General features: G+C 41.0%; 1 protein-coding gene across 5 annotated transcripts in view; it reads right to left on the reverse strand.

The window, feature by feature from the left end:
* SPTAN1 (spectrin alpha, non-erythrocytic 1) overlaps positions 1–17714 on the reverse strand; it is a 46082-nt gene extending 28368 nt beyond the window's left edge. For 4 of the 5 annotated variants that reach the window (XM_050981123.1, XM_050981122.1, XM_050981121.1 and 1 more), the window contains exons 1-15: positions 14586–14633; positions 9292–9531; positions 8555–8680; positions 7101–7241; positions 5981–6127; positions 5269–5402; positions 4468–4612; positions 4229–4383; positions 2847–2982; positions 2321–2422; positions 1955–2092; positions 1422–1532; positions 901–978; positions 578–733; positions 15–219 (exon numbers count right to left, since the gene is read on the reverse strand). In XM_050981123.1, the coding sequence (XP_050837080.1) occupies positions 15–219; positions 578–733; positions 901–978; positions 1422–1532; positions 1955–2092; positions 2321–2422; positions 2847–2982; positions 4229–4383; positions 4468–4612; positions 5269–5402; positions 5981–6127; positions 7101–7241; positions 8555–8680; positions 9292–9531; positions 14586–14618 (2047 nt within the window). In that variant the 5' untranslated portion in view covers positions 14619–14633. Of the gene's footprint in view, positions 1–14; positions 220–577; positions 734–900; positions 979–1421; positions 1533–1954; positions 2093–2320; positions 2423–2846; positions 2983–4228; positions 4384–4467; positions 4613–5268; positions 5403–5980; positions 6128–7100; positions 7242–8554; positions 8681–9291; positions 9532–14585; positions 14634–17562 lie in introns of those variants that run through there. The other variant, XM_030231795.2, reaches the window with a different exon arrangement.
* Between the last annotated feature and the right edge of the window lie 207 nt (positions 17715–17921).

A 17921-nucleotide genomic window follows, 5' to 3' on the forward strand; every position in this document is an offset into this window, starting at 1 on the left:
TCAGCAACTCATACCTTTGAGCTCAGTGGCCTCCAGAAGCTTCTTCCACAAGCTGATGACTTCATTCATGCGAGCTGCCACCTCATCGGACGCGTAGTGCTTGACATCAATGAGCTTCTGGCCAGCTTTCTCCAGGGCATCGATACGGCTCTGGTTAGCAGAGAGCTCTGCTTCAAAAGCCTGGTGTTTCTGAACTTTACCTTGCAAGTTCGATGGATCCTACAGATGAAGAAAGAAATAGAACATTTCAGTACAAAACCAGTACCGAAAGATCTCTGAAGAATTTTTGGAATTGCACTACATTCATAGACATGCCATGGTGTAACCAGAGGATTTGGTGCCAAAAAATGCCTCAAATCAGAATTCTTTAGCTCTTGGATAGGCACAATTACTGCATGATGGGAAAAAGCCTCTTGGCTTTTCTTCCTCTTGGTCAGGAAGAAATTACACAATTCCTCCTGCTGCCATTAATACCACCGACTATCAGCAACATTTTAGCTGATGTTGTTTCGTGTCATTAGACTGATTAAGCCTGGTACTGCCTTAGAAGAATTCTACCATTAATCTTTGTGTTTACCTTATAGGCCTCATCAGTTGCAGTTTTCATCTTTTCATTAACCCAGCTCTTGAGCTCATCAGAATCTCGGAAAAACTGCTGCAGATGGAAAGAATCTGCCAGCTGAGCACGGCGGCGCATGGCTCTTTCGTGAAGGGCATTTCGGCGGCTCAGCAGCTGAAGAAAGTAAAAGGTTTTTAAATTCTTCAAGCTCATAAGAACCATCACTGTATCCCTCTTGGGACAACTCCAATGACTTATCCTATATTGAAGTCAAACCATGTAAAATAATAAAGCAGAACAAGATTTAACGCCTACAGTCCAAATGTATTTTGGATACTTACAGCATCTCTGCGTGTAGCAACATCATCCATGGCATAGTGGTTATTCTGAATCAACTTAGTAGCAAACTCATCTAATGCCTAGAGGGAAAACAAGTTTCCATTTATTTGGTGTAATAGAAATTGCTTGTGCAAATTTGCTTAGTATATCAATTCCCCAAAGTTTATCAGAGTAAAACTGGCAGAAAGCCATTAGCAGATCTATCCTTGCACCCTTTTCTCTCTGTATCCTCATCCTCTCCATGTGGAAGAGTGCAGTTTTTTGACAAATATTCACCCACCTATATGCTGGTATGATAAGGATGCACCAGCTTACCTGGCTCTGAGACAGAAATCAAACCCTGTCCTATACTTTTCCACTTTTTTCCATTTTAGAGACAATTAGAACTAATACATCACACATAAGAGAAGATCATCCTGCAAAGCAAACCCCGTCCTTTATCACCAGTGTTTCCTTCCCCGTGAATAAATGTCCTTGTTTCACTTCTCGTCCATTCAGTGATGACCTAATGTAAATGTCTTACTGTGATTTTCTCCTCTTGGGCACTTAGGGATTTCTCAAAGTCTTCATGCTTCTTTAGAAGAGCCTCCACACTGTCCAGAGAATCACCAAGGTCTTCATTCAGCAGAAATGCCTGAAGTAAGGACACAAACATGTTTTTATGTTTCCATACTCAGCTGCTCTAAGTGAACTCAAGTACAGCCAGGGATATTACCTGCCATATGTTATTACTGAAAGGTAAAGATGGCACAGGTTTGTTTCATGCTTCTAACAGCCAATAATTCTTTTTAGCTTCTTATTCAACCAGCATTTTACAAGAGTTAATACACACAAAAGCCACATCAAGCCCACTTGTCACAGCTCATGGTTTCAGCATTAGATGGAAACAGCTATTGCACCATTTCAGGCAGTCAGATAAACAACGCTGCACAGCACCCACTCACTCGTGGGTGTTCATGGCACTGCCAGCAGGTAATACCAATTGCTTGAGCTTACAAAAGACTACCCAAAAATTAAAGTCCACCATATCTGGAGAATTCAAAGATATGCACTCACTTCTTGTTTGCTCATCCAGTTGTCAACTTGTTCAGTGTCTCTGTAGAAAAGCTGCAGGTCCATGCACTGCTCATACTGCTGTCTGCGGAGCTCCCACAGTTCCAGCAAGGCAGACCTTTCATCTGAGAGGATGGTCAGCTAATTGATTGGGAAGAGGAATAGATAACAATTTTATTTAACACTCTAGTTACTTCCATCTCAATGTAAAATCAAATTGTGACTCTAAAAAAGCGCTTAGCACTGAATTGAAAATGACCTCCTGTGTAAACAATGAAATCTCCAGTTCCTGATGTGATCACCCTTTTAAATTAAGTGACACAGAAGACGGAGACAAAATTCTTCTAGGAGCTCTTGCTCTCAACTTACCTTTTCTTTAACTTCATCAGAAGCATAGTGCCCAGCAGAGAGCAAAGCCTGGCCTGACTCATCAGCAGATTTGAAGCTGTCTTCATGGGCATCAATTTCCCCCTATGGAAGGAGATGTGAAAAAGCTGTTACCAACATTTATCTTAGCACAGTGTCAGAATTACCTTACGATGCATGTAAGGTAGGTATAAATTTCTACATTAAAATGAAACTACAAAGTTTATTTGTACTGTATTCTTTCTACTTAATTATAGGAATTCCTCACGATGGAGAACAAAAACAATCATTAGTCCAACTGGTTATTATCAGACCTATTTTTAATAAAATATTATCATAAGCATTTGTAAATACTTAGTATATATCTACCATTTAGAAACAATTTAAGAATATTAAACCAAGACATCAATCTAGTACTGTGTTAGCTGCATGATCAAGGCATTCCAGTGCTACAACACTGACTCAGAGACTGCATTAGACACACAAATCTGAGAGCTGCTGACTGGATTTGGCTGTATAACCACTCTACCTTATGTTCCTGATGTCTGTCTAGAAGGGCTTCTGCCCCAGCCACATCATTGGCAAGTTCATCAGCATTTATCAGAGCCTTCATCTCAGTCACCCAGCTGGTGAGGTCTCGGAAGTCTGCGAGAAAGCGCTGCAGCCTTAGGTAAGCAAAGCAAAAAATTATTAATAATAATAATTTGCAGTTTCTCTCCCTTTCCCCAAAGAAAGGGTTACAAACATAAAAGCTGTTCCTCAGATACAAATAAAACAACACAAAATCTGCTCAGAATATTAAATAATTAAATATGCTTTCAATCAAAAAATAAGTCTTTCGAAGTTATTAAAATGTTGGGTTTTAAATCAATGTCTCAAATATATATTTTGCATATAACTTATATTGTAAGCAAAATTAATATTCCTAACTACACACTGAGGACAACAGAAATCAAAAAATAGTTCTCAAGATAATTCACAGGGCTGCTTCTGTCACAACCATAACAGTGTGTGGGGGAGGGAACTGACAGAAAATTTCAACTGCACATGCCTCAGCCCTAATACAAGCAAACAAATCCTCAAATTCCTTCAAGAATGCCTTTAGCTGTTGCCTTTGGCATATGCTTAACACTTATCAGCAAATGTGATCAGTGTCTGTTTCCCTTTTATATTTGCTGTTAACTGCTCTGAAGAGTAAGGCAGGGAAGGTAAAGAAAAAGATTATTTGTGTGGGTCTCCACTGCCAAAAATCCCACATTGTGGGAAGGAACAAAGGGCAGAAAAACAAAACCAGAAAGGATGTAAACTAACCACCATATTGGGATTAGTTTTAGAATGGCTTCTCAACAGTAATCTAACAGGTTATGATTCAGAGACCAGGTTAGTGTAGACAAGACTGGATGAACACAAATTCCACAGCAAAAAAAAAAAAAAAAAACTACCATAGAAACAGGGAATTCATTTGGTCTCAGACAATATATATCAAACAATATATCATACTTCAGTCTTCATAGAGACTCTTAAAGACTTGTGAACAGATTTGTAATAAAAGTATTAAAAAAGCTTTTTCTTTCAGCAACACTGAAACATATTCAGACAATGTGCATCCGAATGCATGTCTCATCTCAGATGGAGAAAATAGCCAATGTCCTAAACATCACTGTGTCTATTTTGATAGTTGATCCACACCCAGAGAATGACAAAAAGCTGTAATAATTTTTCAATCACATAAATATTTTTTTCACTACAAGAAGTTAGTGCAAAATAGAATTTGGTGAACAAGACTGCTCTTAAAATACTGGAATCATCCCAAAATTTTGGAAATGGCACCCCTTTCTTCTCCTTCCAAGAGGCCTCTCTGTCAAATGTGACCAAGGAGGGCAGCACCCCTGTCCTGCTGCAGTGACCCACCTGTAGGAGTCGTTGAGGCGAGCGTGCCTCTCTGCTGCCAGCGTCCGGATCTGCTCCCAGTTGGCAATGAGCTCCTCCCGTTTCACTTGGATTTGGGAAGCATTTATTGGGTGAGACTGCTGCAAACGGTCAGCTTCTGCACAGAGGGCCTTCACCTAAACCCAGGCACAAATTGAGAGTGAGCTTCCAACCTTTTACAAGCCCATTTAAACTGTAGGTGAAATACATCTCACGGGTACCTTATCTTCCAGAGCTGCCAGGTCTCTTTCCAGGCCTTCGTGCTTGCGCAGTAATGCCTGCACACTGGCTAAATCTCTGCCAAAATCATCTGAGGCCATCAACTGCCCTTTCTCCTTAATCCAGCTGATTGTTTCATCCACATCCCTTCAAAACAAAGCACAAATTGAAAGCAGTTTGTCTTGTATGGAAAAAGGAAGGAAGCAGGATGTGTTCCCCTACGTGTGCCAGACGTACTAGCATACAAACCCATATATATAAACACTGCAGCCAACAACAAACATCCTTTAGAAAATAAATAGACCTTCTTTGCATCTCAAGAAACTTTGAAGCATATTAACAAGCCACTGTCACCAGATGGAAACCAGGAATTACAGCACCACTGAGCACTGTTATAGAGTGGGTCCATTTCCCGCTCTGGACCCTTCCCCAACTGAATTACAGCGAATCTCAAAATGCTGTAGATGGAGATGAGAATAGAAAGACATTGCTCAGAGCCTCCAGAACTACTGGGCTGACATCCAATAAAAAAAGAACACCCTATTTAAGGCTCATCTAGGACAGAACTGGGGGAAAAAGCCCTCAGAGGAAAGGAGAGCAAAACTGCCAAGTTCTGAAAATCTCCATCAGAATGACCATTCTAAAGTAATTGTAGAACAAGGAGGAGTTCATTCAGCAAGTCACGCAGAAGAGCAAAGCAAAAGGAGACAGTAGCTCCTCTCATACTACTGTGTGCAGCTGAATGCATCATTAAACACCCACACAAAGGTTACATCATTCAGCAGATCCAGCCAAGTTCATACCTGTTGAAACGCTGAACTTCAGCTGCCCCAAAGAGTTTTCCTTGCCTCTGAAGGGCAAGTCCCTTAAGACGCTGCCAGCTTGCATTTACTTCATCTTGTTTGGACTTTATCAGTTCCTCTTCAGGATGTGTTTCCTGGCAAAGGAAAAATGCTATTTTCACATGTTCTTTGGTTTTACATCCATTGACAAAACGCTGCTGGTCTTCAAGAGATCAATTTATAATTACTATCCTTTCCAGATGATCACCCAATTCAATAGTTTCCCTGAAATTTCACTGTGCAAACATTCAATACTCATGTAGTGTTTTCCCTATATACTGATTAGTCCATGGGAAGAGGGCTATAAACAGTACCTTCTTTTTCCCTGGAATGCCCTGCCTCCATCCTTGATCAGGTCCCAGACATCAAACCACAAGAGATATTAAACCTCCCTGTCCAAGGGAAATAAATTTAATCCCAATATGACAGATTTTTACTAATCACTATTCCCCACATTTTCAGGAGCATTCCCAGATGGGGCAGTTATTCAGGCTGTTCAGCAGAAGAACCAGTGAATCAAATGGTGAACATTTAAGGTGAAGATAGCCAAGCACCCATCTGGAGCAAAGCTTAAAGATCTGCCCCAAACCAGGGGGGAAAGAGGGGAAGTTACAAATGTTTGCTGTGGTAACTGACTTGACAAGAGAGATTTTCAACACCAATAAATGCTTACCTGGATAAGTTTGCCAGCAAACTGGTTCACTTCATTTACTCTTTCTTCATGAGCTGCAAGGTCTGTCTGGAACTCTTCAAACTTCTTTTGCAAAACTTCAACATGCTCTAAGTCCTGTCCAAGCTCTTCTGATGTCACTATTGCTTCCTAGCACATTGAAAAAAAAAAAAAAGTTAATTTCAGTATATCCTATGGGAAATCACTATTAAAAATTAGAAAGCACACTGTCCTAATTTTCAATAGGTCAAAGACAATCACAATGCTTAAGGTCAGACTTAAAACTATCAAGTTTTTTTCATTAAACTCCATTCCCTGCCCCAACATCTACCCATTATTGCAGAAAATATGCAAGACCACTAAGGGGATTATTTTCTCATCTTCCTTAGTCATATTAATTTTTCAAGTACAAACTCCTACCACACAGAGTGACTAGAATTTGTTCCTTTTTACACTGTTTACGGGCATGTGTTGTAGGCTTCTGATGCAAGATTTCTGCACAAAAAGTGCAGTGTTGTATTCAGTAACAGCTATACAGGGTTTACAGTTTGAACCCACAATGATACAAAATAGCAAACCATCATTTAAGGAAACCAGTGTGATTATTTTGTGGCTTTTTTTCCTTTTGATAGTGTGGCTTGTGGTTTGCTTCCTTAGAGTTCAAAGAATCAAGAGCCAACAGTCCTCCTGCAGTTCCTGTCCTTACAATATCTAAAGGTATTCCAATCATTTAGTAACTATCTACACATTGCTTGCTGCTTGGGCTGGCGCCTTTCTGAAACAAATAATTAATATCTGCTTTTACGTATTGAGGATTTCCCTAAGAGGAAACCTGAATTTTATTTGTCTTCTCAAAGCAAAAAATTAATTGATTATGCTAAAAGTACTCTCCAACAAACACGCTTTCTCTTAGACTAATAACTTTTATTATGGCTGCAAAAATCCAGTAGTACTTTGCACACATACTGCTGATGCAATGTGAATAACTAAATAAAACATACAGGTGCCTTTACAAGCTTTCTGAAATTACCTGACCTCCAGCAATTCTGTGCTGACAGAAATTTTTCACACAAACACATCAAATTTCCCATCAAGGACACAATAAAGGGAGGTAATTATACACCTTGTCATTGATCCAGTCCAAGACATCTTCACATTCCCGTAAATATTGCACCAACTTCTGTGCTTGCAATAATTTCACTCCCTTCTCTCTCATCTTTTCCATCAGTAATTCCCATAGTCGGTGCAGCTCCTGCAGTCGAGTCTGAAACAAAAGGATGTTGTTATTAAAATCCCCTGTCAAAGAAGATGAGACTTATTTCCTTCCTGTCCTTAACAGCAGATTTATTTATTTTTCTGAAGCCATACATCCTAAATCTTTCTTTAGACAAAGGGCCAGGGACAAACCTCATGATTTTCTCTCTAGTGAATAGTTTTCAAATTATGTAAAGTGTTGTAACACATAATTAGAAATTACAGAACTGAATATTTAGACAGTTGCTATTAATTAAGCTAACAAATAGTTATCGTTAGGTAACTATGAGCTAAAAATCTTGAGATAAAATTTGATTTAAATTCTTTGCTAATATGAAGTCATACCAAAAACTTGCTGCTCTCCCCTTCAAATGTTAAGTCTTTTATATGAAAGTCAACTCCCAATAAGTGTATAGCATCTTCCTTTGGGAATTTATCCTTATGTAACACAAAACATTTGTTTTAAGTCAAACAGGCCATTTCACTGTATTTTAACCTCTTCTCTTAACACTAAACACTCAACCCTAATATATTTAGCTAACTTTGTGAAGTGACATGATATGGACATACTAGGAGCAATTACTAGTTTTAATACTGAGTTTCTCTGGCTGCACTTGGCCTTTCAATACTATTGGGAGCCACTAGAAACTTTATAGACAACAAAAAGTAAAACCACACTCCCACACATGCACACAACTTGCAAAACAGGAAAGTAACTGCTCCACCCATTGTCTATTACACTTTGCTCATCAGACCTGAAACCTGAAAGTCATTCAAGAGAAGCTTTTGAACATCATGGGTGGATACCACTTGATCCACTCAGAAAGTTCAATTAAAGAGGTTTCAAGGGAGGAAGGAGCTCTGAGCACTGCCCAGAAGGATGGTGCAAACTGTCAAGTAAGGAAGGAAGGAGACATTGCAAAAACAAGTTGCACTGCAGAGCCACAAGCTTCACCTACTCGTATGTGGGACCCCACTTGGGTGGCCGTGACTATCGGGCGCTGGGCAGTCCGGTACGGCGTGAAGGACTGAACCAGTAAAGGCAAGTTAGAATGAAATGCTGAACTTATCTTTAAGTTTGATAATCACTACAAAAACATCTCATCTTTAAACTGTTCTCCTCAGAAGGTATGAGCTGGGTGCTCATGAAAGAGAATACCACCTCTGAGCTTTAAAACACAAGTTTTTTCATTACTTCACTAATCAAATACCTGTAGAATGTTAAAGAAGAGTTTTGAACATCGAGTTATCTGGGCAACCTGAACAAAGTGCTTAAGGAAAGGCCTGTAGGAGGCAAGGAGGGAAAAAAGCTTTAAAACTCACTCTTATGGTTTCAGATGCAAAATGGCCTTCATTAATCATCTGATTTCCAGTCTCATCCAGTTTAATGATGGCTCCTGAATTGGCCTGCACCTCAGCTTCAAAGGCTTGGTGCTTCTGCAGCTTCCCCTGAAAGGAAAACATCAAAGAATGCAACTGAGATTTGGTGCAGGGACTCTTCCACATTCTCCAGCAGCAAGATTTTAAGTGTATTTTATGCATATTCAGGACTGACAAATAAATACTAAAACTGCACAGTTGAAATCAGTTGTACCATGTGGTGGATCAACAGGTGGATTCAAACACCCCAGTTTTCAGTTTGTTATTTCTTGTGTTTACCCTTGCACATTACAGTGTTCAAACCCTGTCAGCTAGTTCTACCCCCACAAGCTTATTTTCTACAATTTTTTTTTGTGGAAACAATAAGTGATAATTCATATTTATTCACAGCGTTAAGGCGTCCAACAAATTCTAGGATTAAACAAAGTTGGTTTTATACTACGTTACACTGAGCAACTTTTTCTATGCTGATGTAGCATCTAATCCATTATTAGAAATATTCCAATTACATCAGCAAAAAAGCCAGGCTTTTGAAGAGCACTTTGCAAGGTCATGGGTATTTGCATCCATCTTTCTTCACTCTCAGATCAAGTTTCATTTCTGTGTTTGTTCTATCCCTGCTGACCTGTAACACCCTAAAATCAATAGTACAGGAAATAGAAAGTGGCAGGAGGACTTGCCTGCAAATTGCTTGGGTCTTTGTAATTTTCATCAGATGCAATCTGCAGTTTCTCTTGGATCCATTTTTCAAGCTCGTCTGCATCACGCTGGAAAAACTGGAATCGATAGGAATCTTCAAGCTTTTGGCGCCTTAGAGAAGAGAGTTCCTTGAACCTGTGGTAACGGTCCAAAACTTGCTGACGCCTCTCTTGGATATCTTCTGCTGTTTCCAGCACTTTTACACCACTCGGGTCCATTTTCTGAAAGCAAAAATAAAACCCCATTATGTTTGTCTTACAAAACATTGGTAGATTAGGAAGAGATTCATGCAGAAAAAAAGTGTTTTTTTAAAATCACACGTGGTTTACTTACAGTCCTTGTGTGCAGGTATGTGTATAAAACCTTACATATAATTAAACCACACTTCTAGCAGAAAGTGGTAAAGGAAAATTTACAAAGACATTTAACACCTATTGGTTTGGACAAACATGGCTGCAGTCATATAAAGTTTGTGTCATCTCAAACTGTAGCATGCAAGTGTCCAGCACAACAGCTAAAAATGTGGACAAATGTGTGTAGATACAGACATGACATATTTCTTGTACAACATACAATACCTCTAAATATTTTATTTAAAATATTCAATATTAAACTAAAGAATATTACTCTTCTTTGAACAACAGTTAAGTGGCACACATGTATCTATATACACTTATACATATATAGACCCACATTCTCTGTCTGATGCATATCTTCTTTATTCTCTCAATTTAAAAAGTTACAAACCCATCCTACCCCTCTCTACAGAACCTTTCAGAAGCCAGTAAGAAGCTTCACAGATGTGACCTTAGTCAAGTAAGTCAAGGAACATTTTGCTTAACCAATGCTCTTGCTCTGACTGAAAATCCTTCCACACTGCTTTATGTACTAAAACCTAATACTGTTACCACAGGCAGCATAGACTGAGTACTGATCCGTTTTTTCTCTTTTTTATTAAAATTGCAAATACCTTTAATTTTCAGTTCCTCAACTTTCCAAAAGCAACTTGATTTTCAGTAAAAGATCTGGGCACTAGAACGGAAATCTAACACAAATTTAAAAGTGGAACTATTATTATCATTGAAGTTTGAATATTTACCACTTATTTAACAACTAACTACATATCAAGAGGTTGCTGCAACAAACACTCTGTTCCTGAACAATTTTGCAATTAATGTCTTTGTCATTACACCAGTCATTCAATGCTTTTCTGCACTCTCCAAGCTAAAGGTACTTCTCAATCCTATCAGACAGAAAAGAAACCCAGACTAGAATTGCAGACTAGAAGGCAATCAGTTAAAACACATCATTAAATATTAAATTGTTATTTAGTCAATAGTTAGCTGCATGCTTTAATTAGACATGTATCTTGCATAATTGTATGGAAAACTTCCCATGTTGGAAAGTGATCTACAGGGCCATGTTTTCCAAGCACTTGTAAAAGGACAATCTGACAGAAAGGAACATATGGGGACGAATCCACACATTCCTGAGCTACCCTTCCAAGGTCCCCACCCTCCAGAGGACAGCCGTGCCAGCAGCACTCCTTGCTCCCATGAACTCTGAGCCCCAACTGCACTGCGGCACTTGCGGGAAGGAAAGAAAATTCAGCTTTGTTTTTCCTTCCACTCATTACTGTCTAAAGAGGGCAAGGAAAAAAACCACCCCAGTGTGTGCAAACTGTGTTACATAAACAAAACCCAGGTTTTTCCTGGTAGTGCTACCAAAATCTCCACTTGATTAGTGTCTCTGAGTATTAAAAGCTCAAACCCCTGAACATAACTCAAGCTCAGGCATAGATATGGTTCCCTGAGAAAGCAGCTGTTTGTTCCAGCACTCTTTAAAACAGCCTTTTTCCACCAGGAAAGGAAGTTATTGCTAACAACTTCCTTTCCTGCTTTGTCATGCTGTGTTTGAATGCCAAAACCACTACTTCTAAACTGCACTGTGTTCTGGAATAACACATTGGCAGCTGGTCTAATGTACTGCATGGCTGAAGCCCCTCTGCTGATTCTGGGTTTGGGCAGTGCTGGGAGAAAATTAAATCCTGGTCAGTCTCTGGAACACTGTACACTCATTCACTGTACAATACAACTCAACTTGTATTTCAATATTAAAAAATAACCTCTACAAAGTGGTTTGAAAACATTTTAAATTTAATTATTTACAATAATAAAATAATAATTTAATTTAATTATTTACAATATGAATTTAGGGAAATATTTAAATTATAATTTCAAACATTGTTACAGTATTGAAAGTCGAATGGGAGACTTTCTGCAATTTACCCTGAGAGCTGGTTTGCCTCTCACCACACAAGCCAGGCAATCTGGCTCCTCTTTTTGCTGGAATTGGTTAAAAGAAAGGCTCCTTTTGTAACTACAGTGGAGCGAGTCAATTGTAAAAGAAGTGCTTTAGTGTAGCAATAATGGACTGTTCTTCCTGCAGCCGACGTCAGCAGTGTCTGTGCTGCCAGAGCCACCAGGGAGCTCAGAACTCAAAAGTCATGGATGCTGCAGAACAATGCAGTCTCCCTCCCTCCCATGTTATCACCTCCAACTGCAGCACTCCCTGGAATACCAAACACCCCTCCAAAACAGTCCCAAAACTTCTTGGTTCAACTACACCGTTTAAGACACCTAGGATACACCTCTGCACTTCTTGCATGAATCCCACCCACTAGAAGTTGTACTTTGTGTTTTTAAGGTGAAAAGCACTGGGATGTGACTGTGCCAGGTTGTCCCCAGATAACCGGAGTCATCCCTCCGGCCCCGCCCGGCACAGCCGGTGCAGGGCGATAAGGATGGGGCTCAGGGAACTTTCCAGGCCCCAGACAGCAGATCTGGACTGTCCTGGTGACATTTCACTCTTCCTTTCATGCTGTAAGACTAACATTAGGTCAGCTAATGTCTTAACTAAAAAGATCAGAAATGCTTCTTCACATTGCACCGTTTTGGTGATGTTATTTAAAAAGGAAAAAGTCAACAAAAAGAAGTAGGAAAATTAAGAGAAAAAACCTGAAACAACAAAATGAACTTATTACTACTCTCATCCTTCCATCTATGCCTTCCCCAGTCAAACCAAATTATACATAATAGCACACTAAAACATACAACTGCAGGTATTTACAGACACTGCAGTGCAACAACGATGATGTCAGCAACACCATTCAAGTTCAGAAACAGCAGCACTGAGGTGGGTTCAACAGGAATTACAGCGGTGCCACACAGCAGAGCTGTCAGCATTTCCCTTACCAAAACATGTTTGCAGGGATTTAAAAGCACAAATGTGAAATACATTCAGTGCTAGGCAGTAGATTTTAGTGTATTTTTAAAAGCAATTACACAAAGCTTCAAAAAAATTTAACTCCTCTGCCTGAAAAACAAAGATATCAGTACATAAAGATCTTCAACAGTAGTAAAATAATTTTCTCTTAAGACAAGTCCTCATGTGTTACACATATTCATCATACATGACCTCAGCAGTAGCCCGTACCAGAAATATTTTCCCTACCAAAAGATTCCTGCTTCCCAAGTATGCACATATGAACAGCTCAATGCATTTTTTTTAATGTTCATCAACATCACACATTGTCAATCTTGTCTAAAGAAGATTTAACTGATATCAGCTACTCCCTCCTGGGGAACAGGAACAGATTGCTGATCTTTCTTCTTTAAGCAAAAAAAATGGATGTGAAAATAACCTTCAAAAGGACAGAGAAAAAAAAAATAACACACATTTTCCCCAGCTTTCATTTTGCCGATTCACAGCTCCCTCAAAACACCAGGAAAGAAACAAACCACCACAACTGCCTGGCTTAGGGTAGTCCATAAGTACTTGCACTGCTGGAAAATCAAAGAGAATCCTTCTGAAACATGCACAGCTCCTGCAAAGGGAGCCTGAGCATGTTGTGTTACAGAGAAGGAGCTAAAGGATGCCATATCCTATCCTAGAGATTGGGACACTATTGGGACAAAATAAAATTCAACAAACCAAAAGGCCAGGCATTAACTTTTACAAAACAAATATATTTTAAGGCTAGACTATGTGCAGCAGAACACTGTGTCCAAATATGCTATTAAGGAGGACACTGACAGCCCCAAACCTCCACAAATTCCAAGCCAAAAAAATCAGTCAAGCGTTGCAGTACCAAAAAAAAAACCCCAAAACAAGATGTGCTGAAGTTGCTGTTTGGTGCTGTAGAACTAACCACAGTGCAGGTAAAATTCAAACCAGCCCCAAAATTTCAGCAGGTGTTGCAGGGACACAGAAAACATCGCATTAGAAGGAAAAAAAAAAAAAAAAAAAAGTAAATTGTTTAAACCAAAGTGGTTGCAAAGCTAGTGATTTAAGCTGACAAGAGGGTTTGAGCACAACCTCAACTATGCACTTTTGGAATATGAAGACAGAAAAAGACCTGTTCCTTTTTAGGCATTTAACCTTAAAATCTCAATTCCAACATTTAAACAAGAGCAGTTGAATTGCTCATCTGAATTTGGTGTCTTGACATAGAATGAGGTTTTTTTGGATTTGTTTTTGCTTTAACATCACAGACCTTTGATAAAACTATCCAGGGCTGGCAAGGACTGCACTCTGCTGAGACTCCTGAGAAAGCAAATTACCTTGACTGCATTGCAGAAATGCAGAGTTTACAGGTAATGCAAGATTATATAATTAACCCCAGCATTTTTCATCCCCATTTGTTATCTTTTCATTATCCTTTTAATTGCAATATAAACATTTACATCACTACAATTTCCAAATAAAATCTAGTTGCTTGTGTTCCGCAGCTGAAGTCTGATCCATACATCCTATTTTTTTTATCACCACTGAAACAGAAGCATCACTGTGTAGAAACAGTTACAGCACAGCTCAAGGATTATAAATCTGTGCAAATGGATGAATAGGAACCAAACCAACTTTGAATGCACAATGTTCTACACTGTAAATCTCCTCACAGTTTTGCAGAAGCTATAAAGAAAAAGATTCTGCTCAGGTACATTTTAAAATAAAAACCTCTTGGAAAATTAATCAGTCTCAAAACGTGATTTATATTGAACTATAACTCCTATAAAATGTTCACACATCACGCATCACAGACAGAAATTAGGCAACTCAAAGTATTAAAGGAAAGGCAGATCAGACTCACACGAAGTGCAAATAAAGCAACTGGTGTACAGAATAAATTCAGACTAGTGGTTTTTGTTACAAGCAGGTCACTGCAATAAAGGCAGGCAAGTGTGGCAAGGGCACTTCATGCATTATGGAAAAATACCTGGACTTTGACTTTACGAAACGATGACAACATGATGGAAGAATGTAGAGTCTAAAAGGGAGGGGGGAAATCAAGATAACATTCAACTAATGACCAGCATAAGGATATGGCTGAAATTTTTCTGTCATAGTACCTGTTAATCACTTTCCTTTTGCTTCCTTGTCACATGAAACAATTTGGTGTTAGAGTTACCCAAGCTATTGAAAATGACAAGACCCCCCCTCATGCAAAAAGAAGGTTACAATATCAACAGGAAAACTTAGTTAATTCAGTATGTACTAACCTTTCCAGTTAGTTCAAAACAAACCAAAAAACTACCATAATCAGAAGGTCAAAACTGAAAGGAAAGCAAGTTTTCTGGACTTGGCAAATGATGGCTCTTGCCACAGTATCAACTGTGACGGCTTAATTTGAAGACACAAATTCAATCAGAAGGTTTGGAATGTAAATCTCTACAAAAATGTTGACTTTTCAATTGCCACAACAAAAAATGGACAAGTAGCAGTTGTAACAGAAGGCATTTTTTGAGATGTAGCTGTTAAGAGTGTCCAATGCACTGAATTTTCAGCTGAAAATTTCCTTGCCTTCCCCAACCCCACAACATGCTGCAATCCCTCCGTGGAAAGCTGCAGCAGTGTGTGTGCGTGCCTTTGTGCCCGCTGGAGCTGAGAGGTCTCTGTGGCGTTTGCACAGCTTCACCTGTGTCAGCTGCAGCAGAGCCGGCACATTCCCCCTCTGCTGGATCCACGGGCAGCCCGGGAGCACAGCCCGGGCCGGGCTCCATCCGCGGCATCTGCAGTCTGCTCCACCCCATTCTTCTGCTGCCTACACTCACTCCAGGGACAAATGGGAAAAACAAACTCCCACACTACCCTAACAAGCAGAGGGGAAAAGAGAAGAATTCGTATTATTTCCTCCGATAAAGGGGAAGTGATCAATTGTCTCCAAGAAGCAATGTATTTATGATTAAAACACTTACAACCCCATAAATACATTACATGGATTAAAAAAGGAAGCGAAGATACCAAGCTATTTGTGTTAAATTACTAAGGTTAGTTGTAAATGTCATAGTTGAGAAATACAAATTTCTCACCAAGAGGTACCACCCTCCACCAAGAGAATTAAGGCCTCTCTTATCCTACTGATGTGCAGGAGAAAAATGTGCAAAAAATGCTTAAAATATGTAAATGTAACCACCATTTTCGTTATTGTTGCTACCTCTGTTATTAAAAAAATAACCAGAACTGTTGTTTAAGTTCCTGAACTACAGATCTCATATAAGCATTACATCTAAGTCTGTTTCTTTAAATAAATTTTTTATTTCAGTCTGACCAATATGGGTATTGTGGCTTTTTATTTCAACAAGAACAGAAATAAATGACTTCTTGTGAACAATGCAACCTGTTATCTTATTGCAAGTATTTTCCACAGTTTAACAATTCCATTATTACAGTTACAGATCCTGCACACAATGCAGCAGAAAGCAATTCATTTTCAACCTTTTGTCCATTATTTTCTCTGCACAATCCGTAAATAAGGACAAATGAAGATTTCAAAGAAGACCTCTCTGCTAATTGCATATAAATGCACAAAAATCCCACAGTGGGATTTAAAATTTGAGTTGAACAAATATGAATCCCTGACTAAGGCCTTTTGGTGAACACAGTCATTGGAATCTTCTGGCACATCGCTGAAAACAAAAATGCCAAAAGAAAATGGATTATTTGTTTTCCAGAATGATACAGAACCATTTCAGGCTGAGTTGGCTTTTTTGGGGTTGTTTTTTCATTTTTTTTCCCTTGATATGCTCATTCGCCATCTCCAGACAACTGCTCTTCAAAACCTATTTAAATATGTATGAAAGACTGCTCAGGAGTCACGTACATTTTCGACTAGAACACGAACCTGGTTTATGATACAACAGCTTAAAAAAATCCTGAACAGCCAATATGAACCTGCTGAAAAAATATACAGTGATAATTGCTTCGTTTTCCTTCAATATAATGGAAAATGGTTGCCCTATTGGCACATATTTAGGACCCAGCAATGCAGATTTATATTGTTATAACCAGGTAAGGTGTATGTGGGCAGCAAATTGAGAAACACTTGATCACTTGATTTGGATTTATTTTAAATTACAAAAAAAATATATGTTAAGTTTGGGGGTTTTTTTAATAAGCAGGGCAGGGACAAATCCCGATTTTTTTATAAAGGAAGCAATAGACCTTGCCCTACATACAAAGTAACACATATATGAAAGGAACAGAGGTCGGGAGATTCTGTTGAAATGCCTCCCTGCTCGGCAGCTCTGCTGAGCCGCCCCCATGGCCGTCCCTGCCCGGAGCCCCCCGGGCCCTGCGGCACGGGCTCTGCCCGCTGCCCCGGCCCCTCCATCGCTCCTTCCTCCTCTTCCCGCATCTCCTGACCTTGGACAGGGCTGGGCAGCCGCGGGAGCCATTGCTGTGCAATGATTCCCGGCGCCGCGGAGCGCCGGGGGCTCCATCCCCCGGGAACGCTCCCCGGGAAATGCTGGGTGGCAGCCCTGAAGGGACGGGCAGGCACGGCGGGGGCTGCTACCCGCCGGGGATGTTATTTTCCGCCTGTTTGTCCCTCCCCGGGGCGCTGAATGGGATTCCAGCCGCGGGTCGCGCTGCTCAGGACGGCTGCGGCCGCTCCCTGCCCGCCCGCCCTTCGCTCGCCGCGCCCCCGCCCTTCGCTCCGCTCCTCTCGACCGAGGCCCGCGGGGAGACCCCGGGCCCGGCTCCGCGGCGTCCCGCGATAAAGAACCGCCCGGCGGAGCCGCGGAGGGCGAGAGCGAGAGGCGGCCGGGACGCCCGCGGAGGCAGGGCCGGCCTCAGCCTCCCCCGGCTCACCCGCACACCTGTGCCCGGCTGTGCATGCGGAGCTGGGAGAGCCCGAGCGGGGCGTGGGAAGGCCGCGCGGCGCCCCCCGCCCGCCCTCCGCCCCATCCCCTCACCGGGTCTGTGGGTGCGCAAAGACCTCCGCCGGCTCCGCGCCCTCCGCCACGGACCGCGCCGGCTGCCCGCACCCGCCCTTTTATAGCCCGGCCGGAGGTGACGTCAGCGCCGCAGAGCGGCCGTGCCCGGTCGGCAGAAAGAGACGAAGACCTTCGGAAAGAATCGGGAAACGAGAGCGGGGAGGCCACGCCCACCCGAGCTCCGCCTGTAAACGATGGGGATCCGGACAGAGCCGAATGAATCCGGAAAGAGACGAGCAGTTCCGGAGAGACCGAGGTGTTCGAAAAAAACCGAGGGAGAGGGTCCGGAAAAGAACGAGATGTTTCGGAAGGACCGAGCGGTTCCGGAAAGATCCGAG

Source organism: Serinus canaria, chromosome 17, assembly GCF_022539315.1.
Source record: "Serinus canaria isolate serCan28SL12 chromosome 17, serCan2020, whole genome shotgun sequence".
In the NCBI taxonomy this organism is placed as follows: Eukaryota; Metazoa; Chordata; class Aves; order Passeriformes; family Fringillidae; genus Serinus; species Serinus canaria.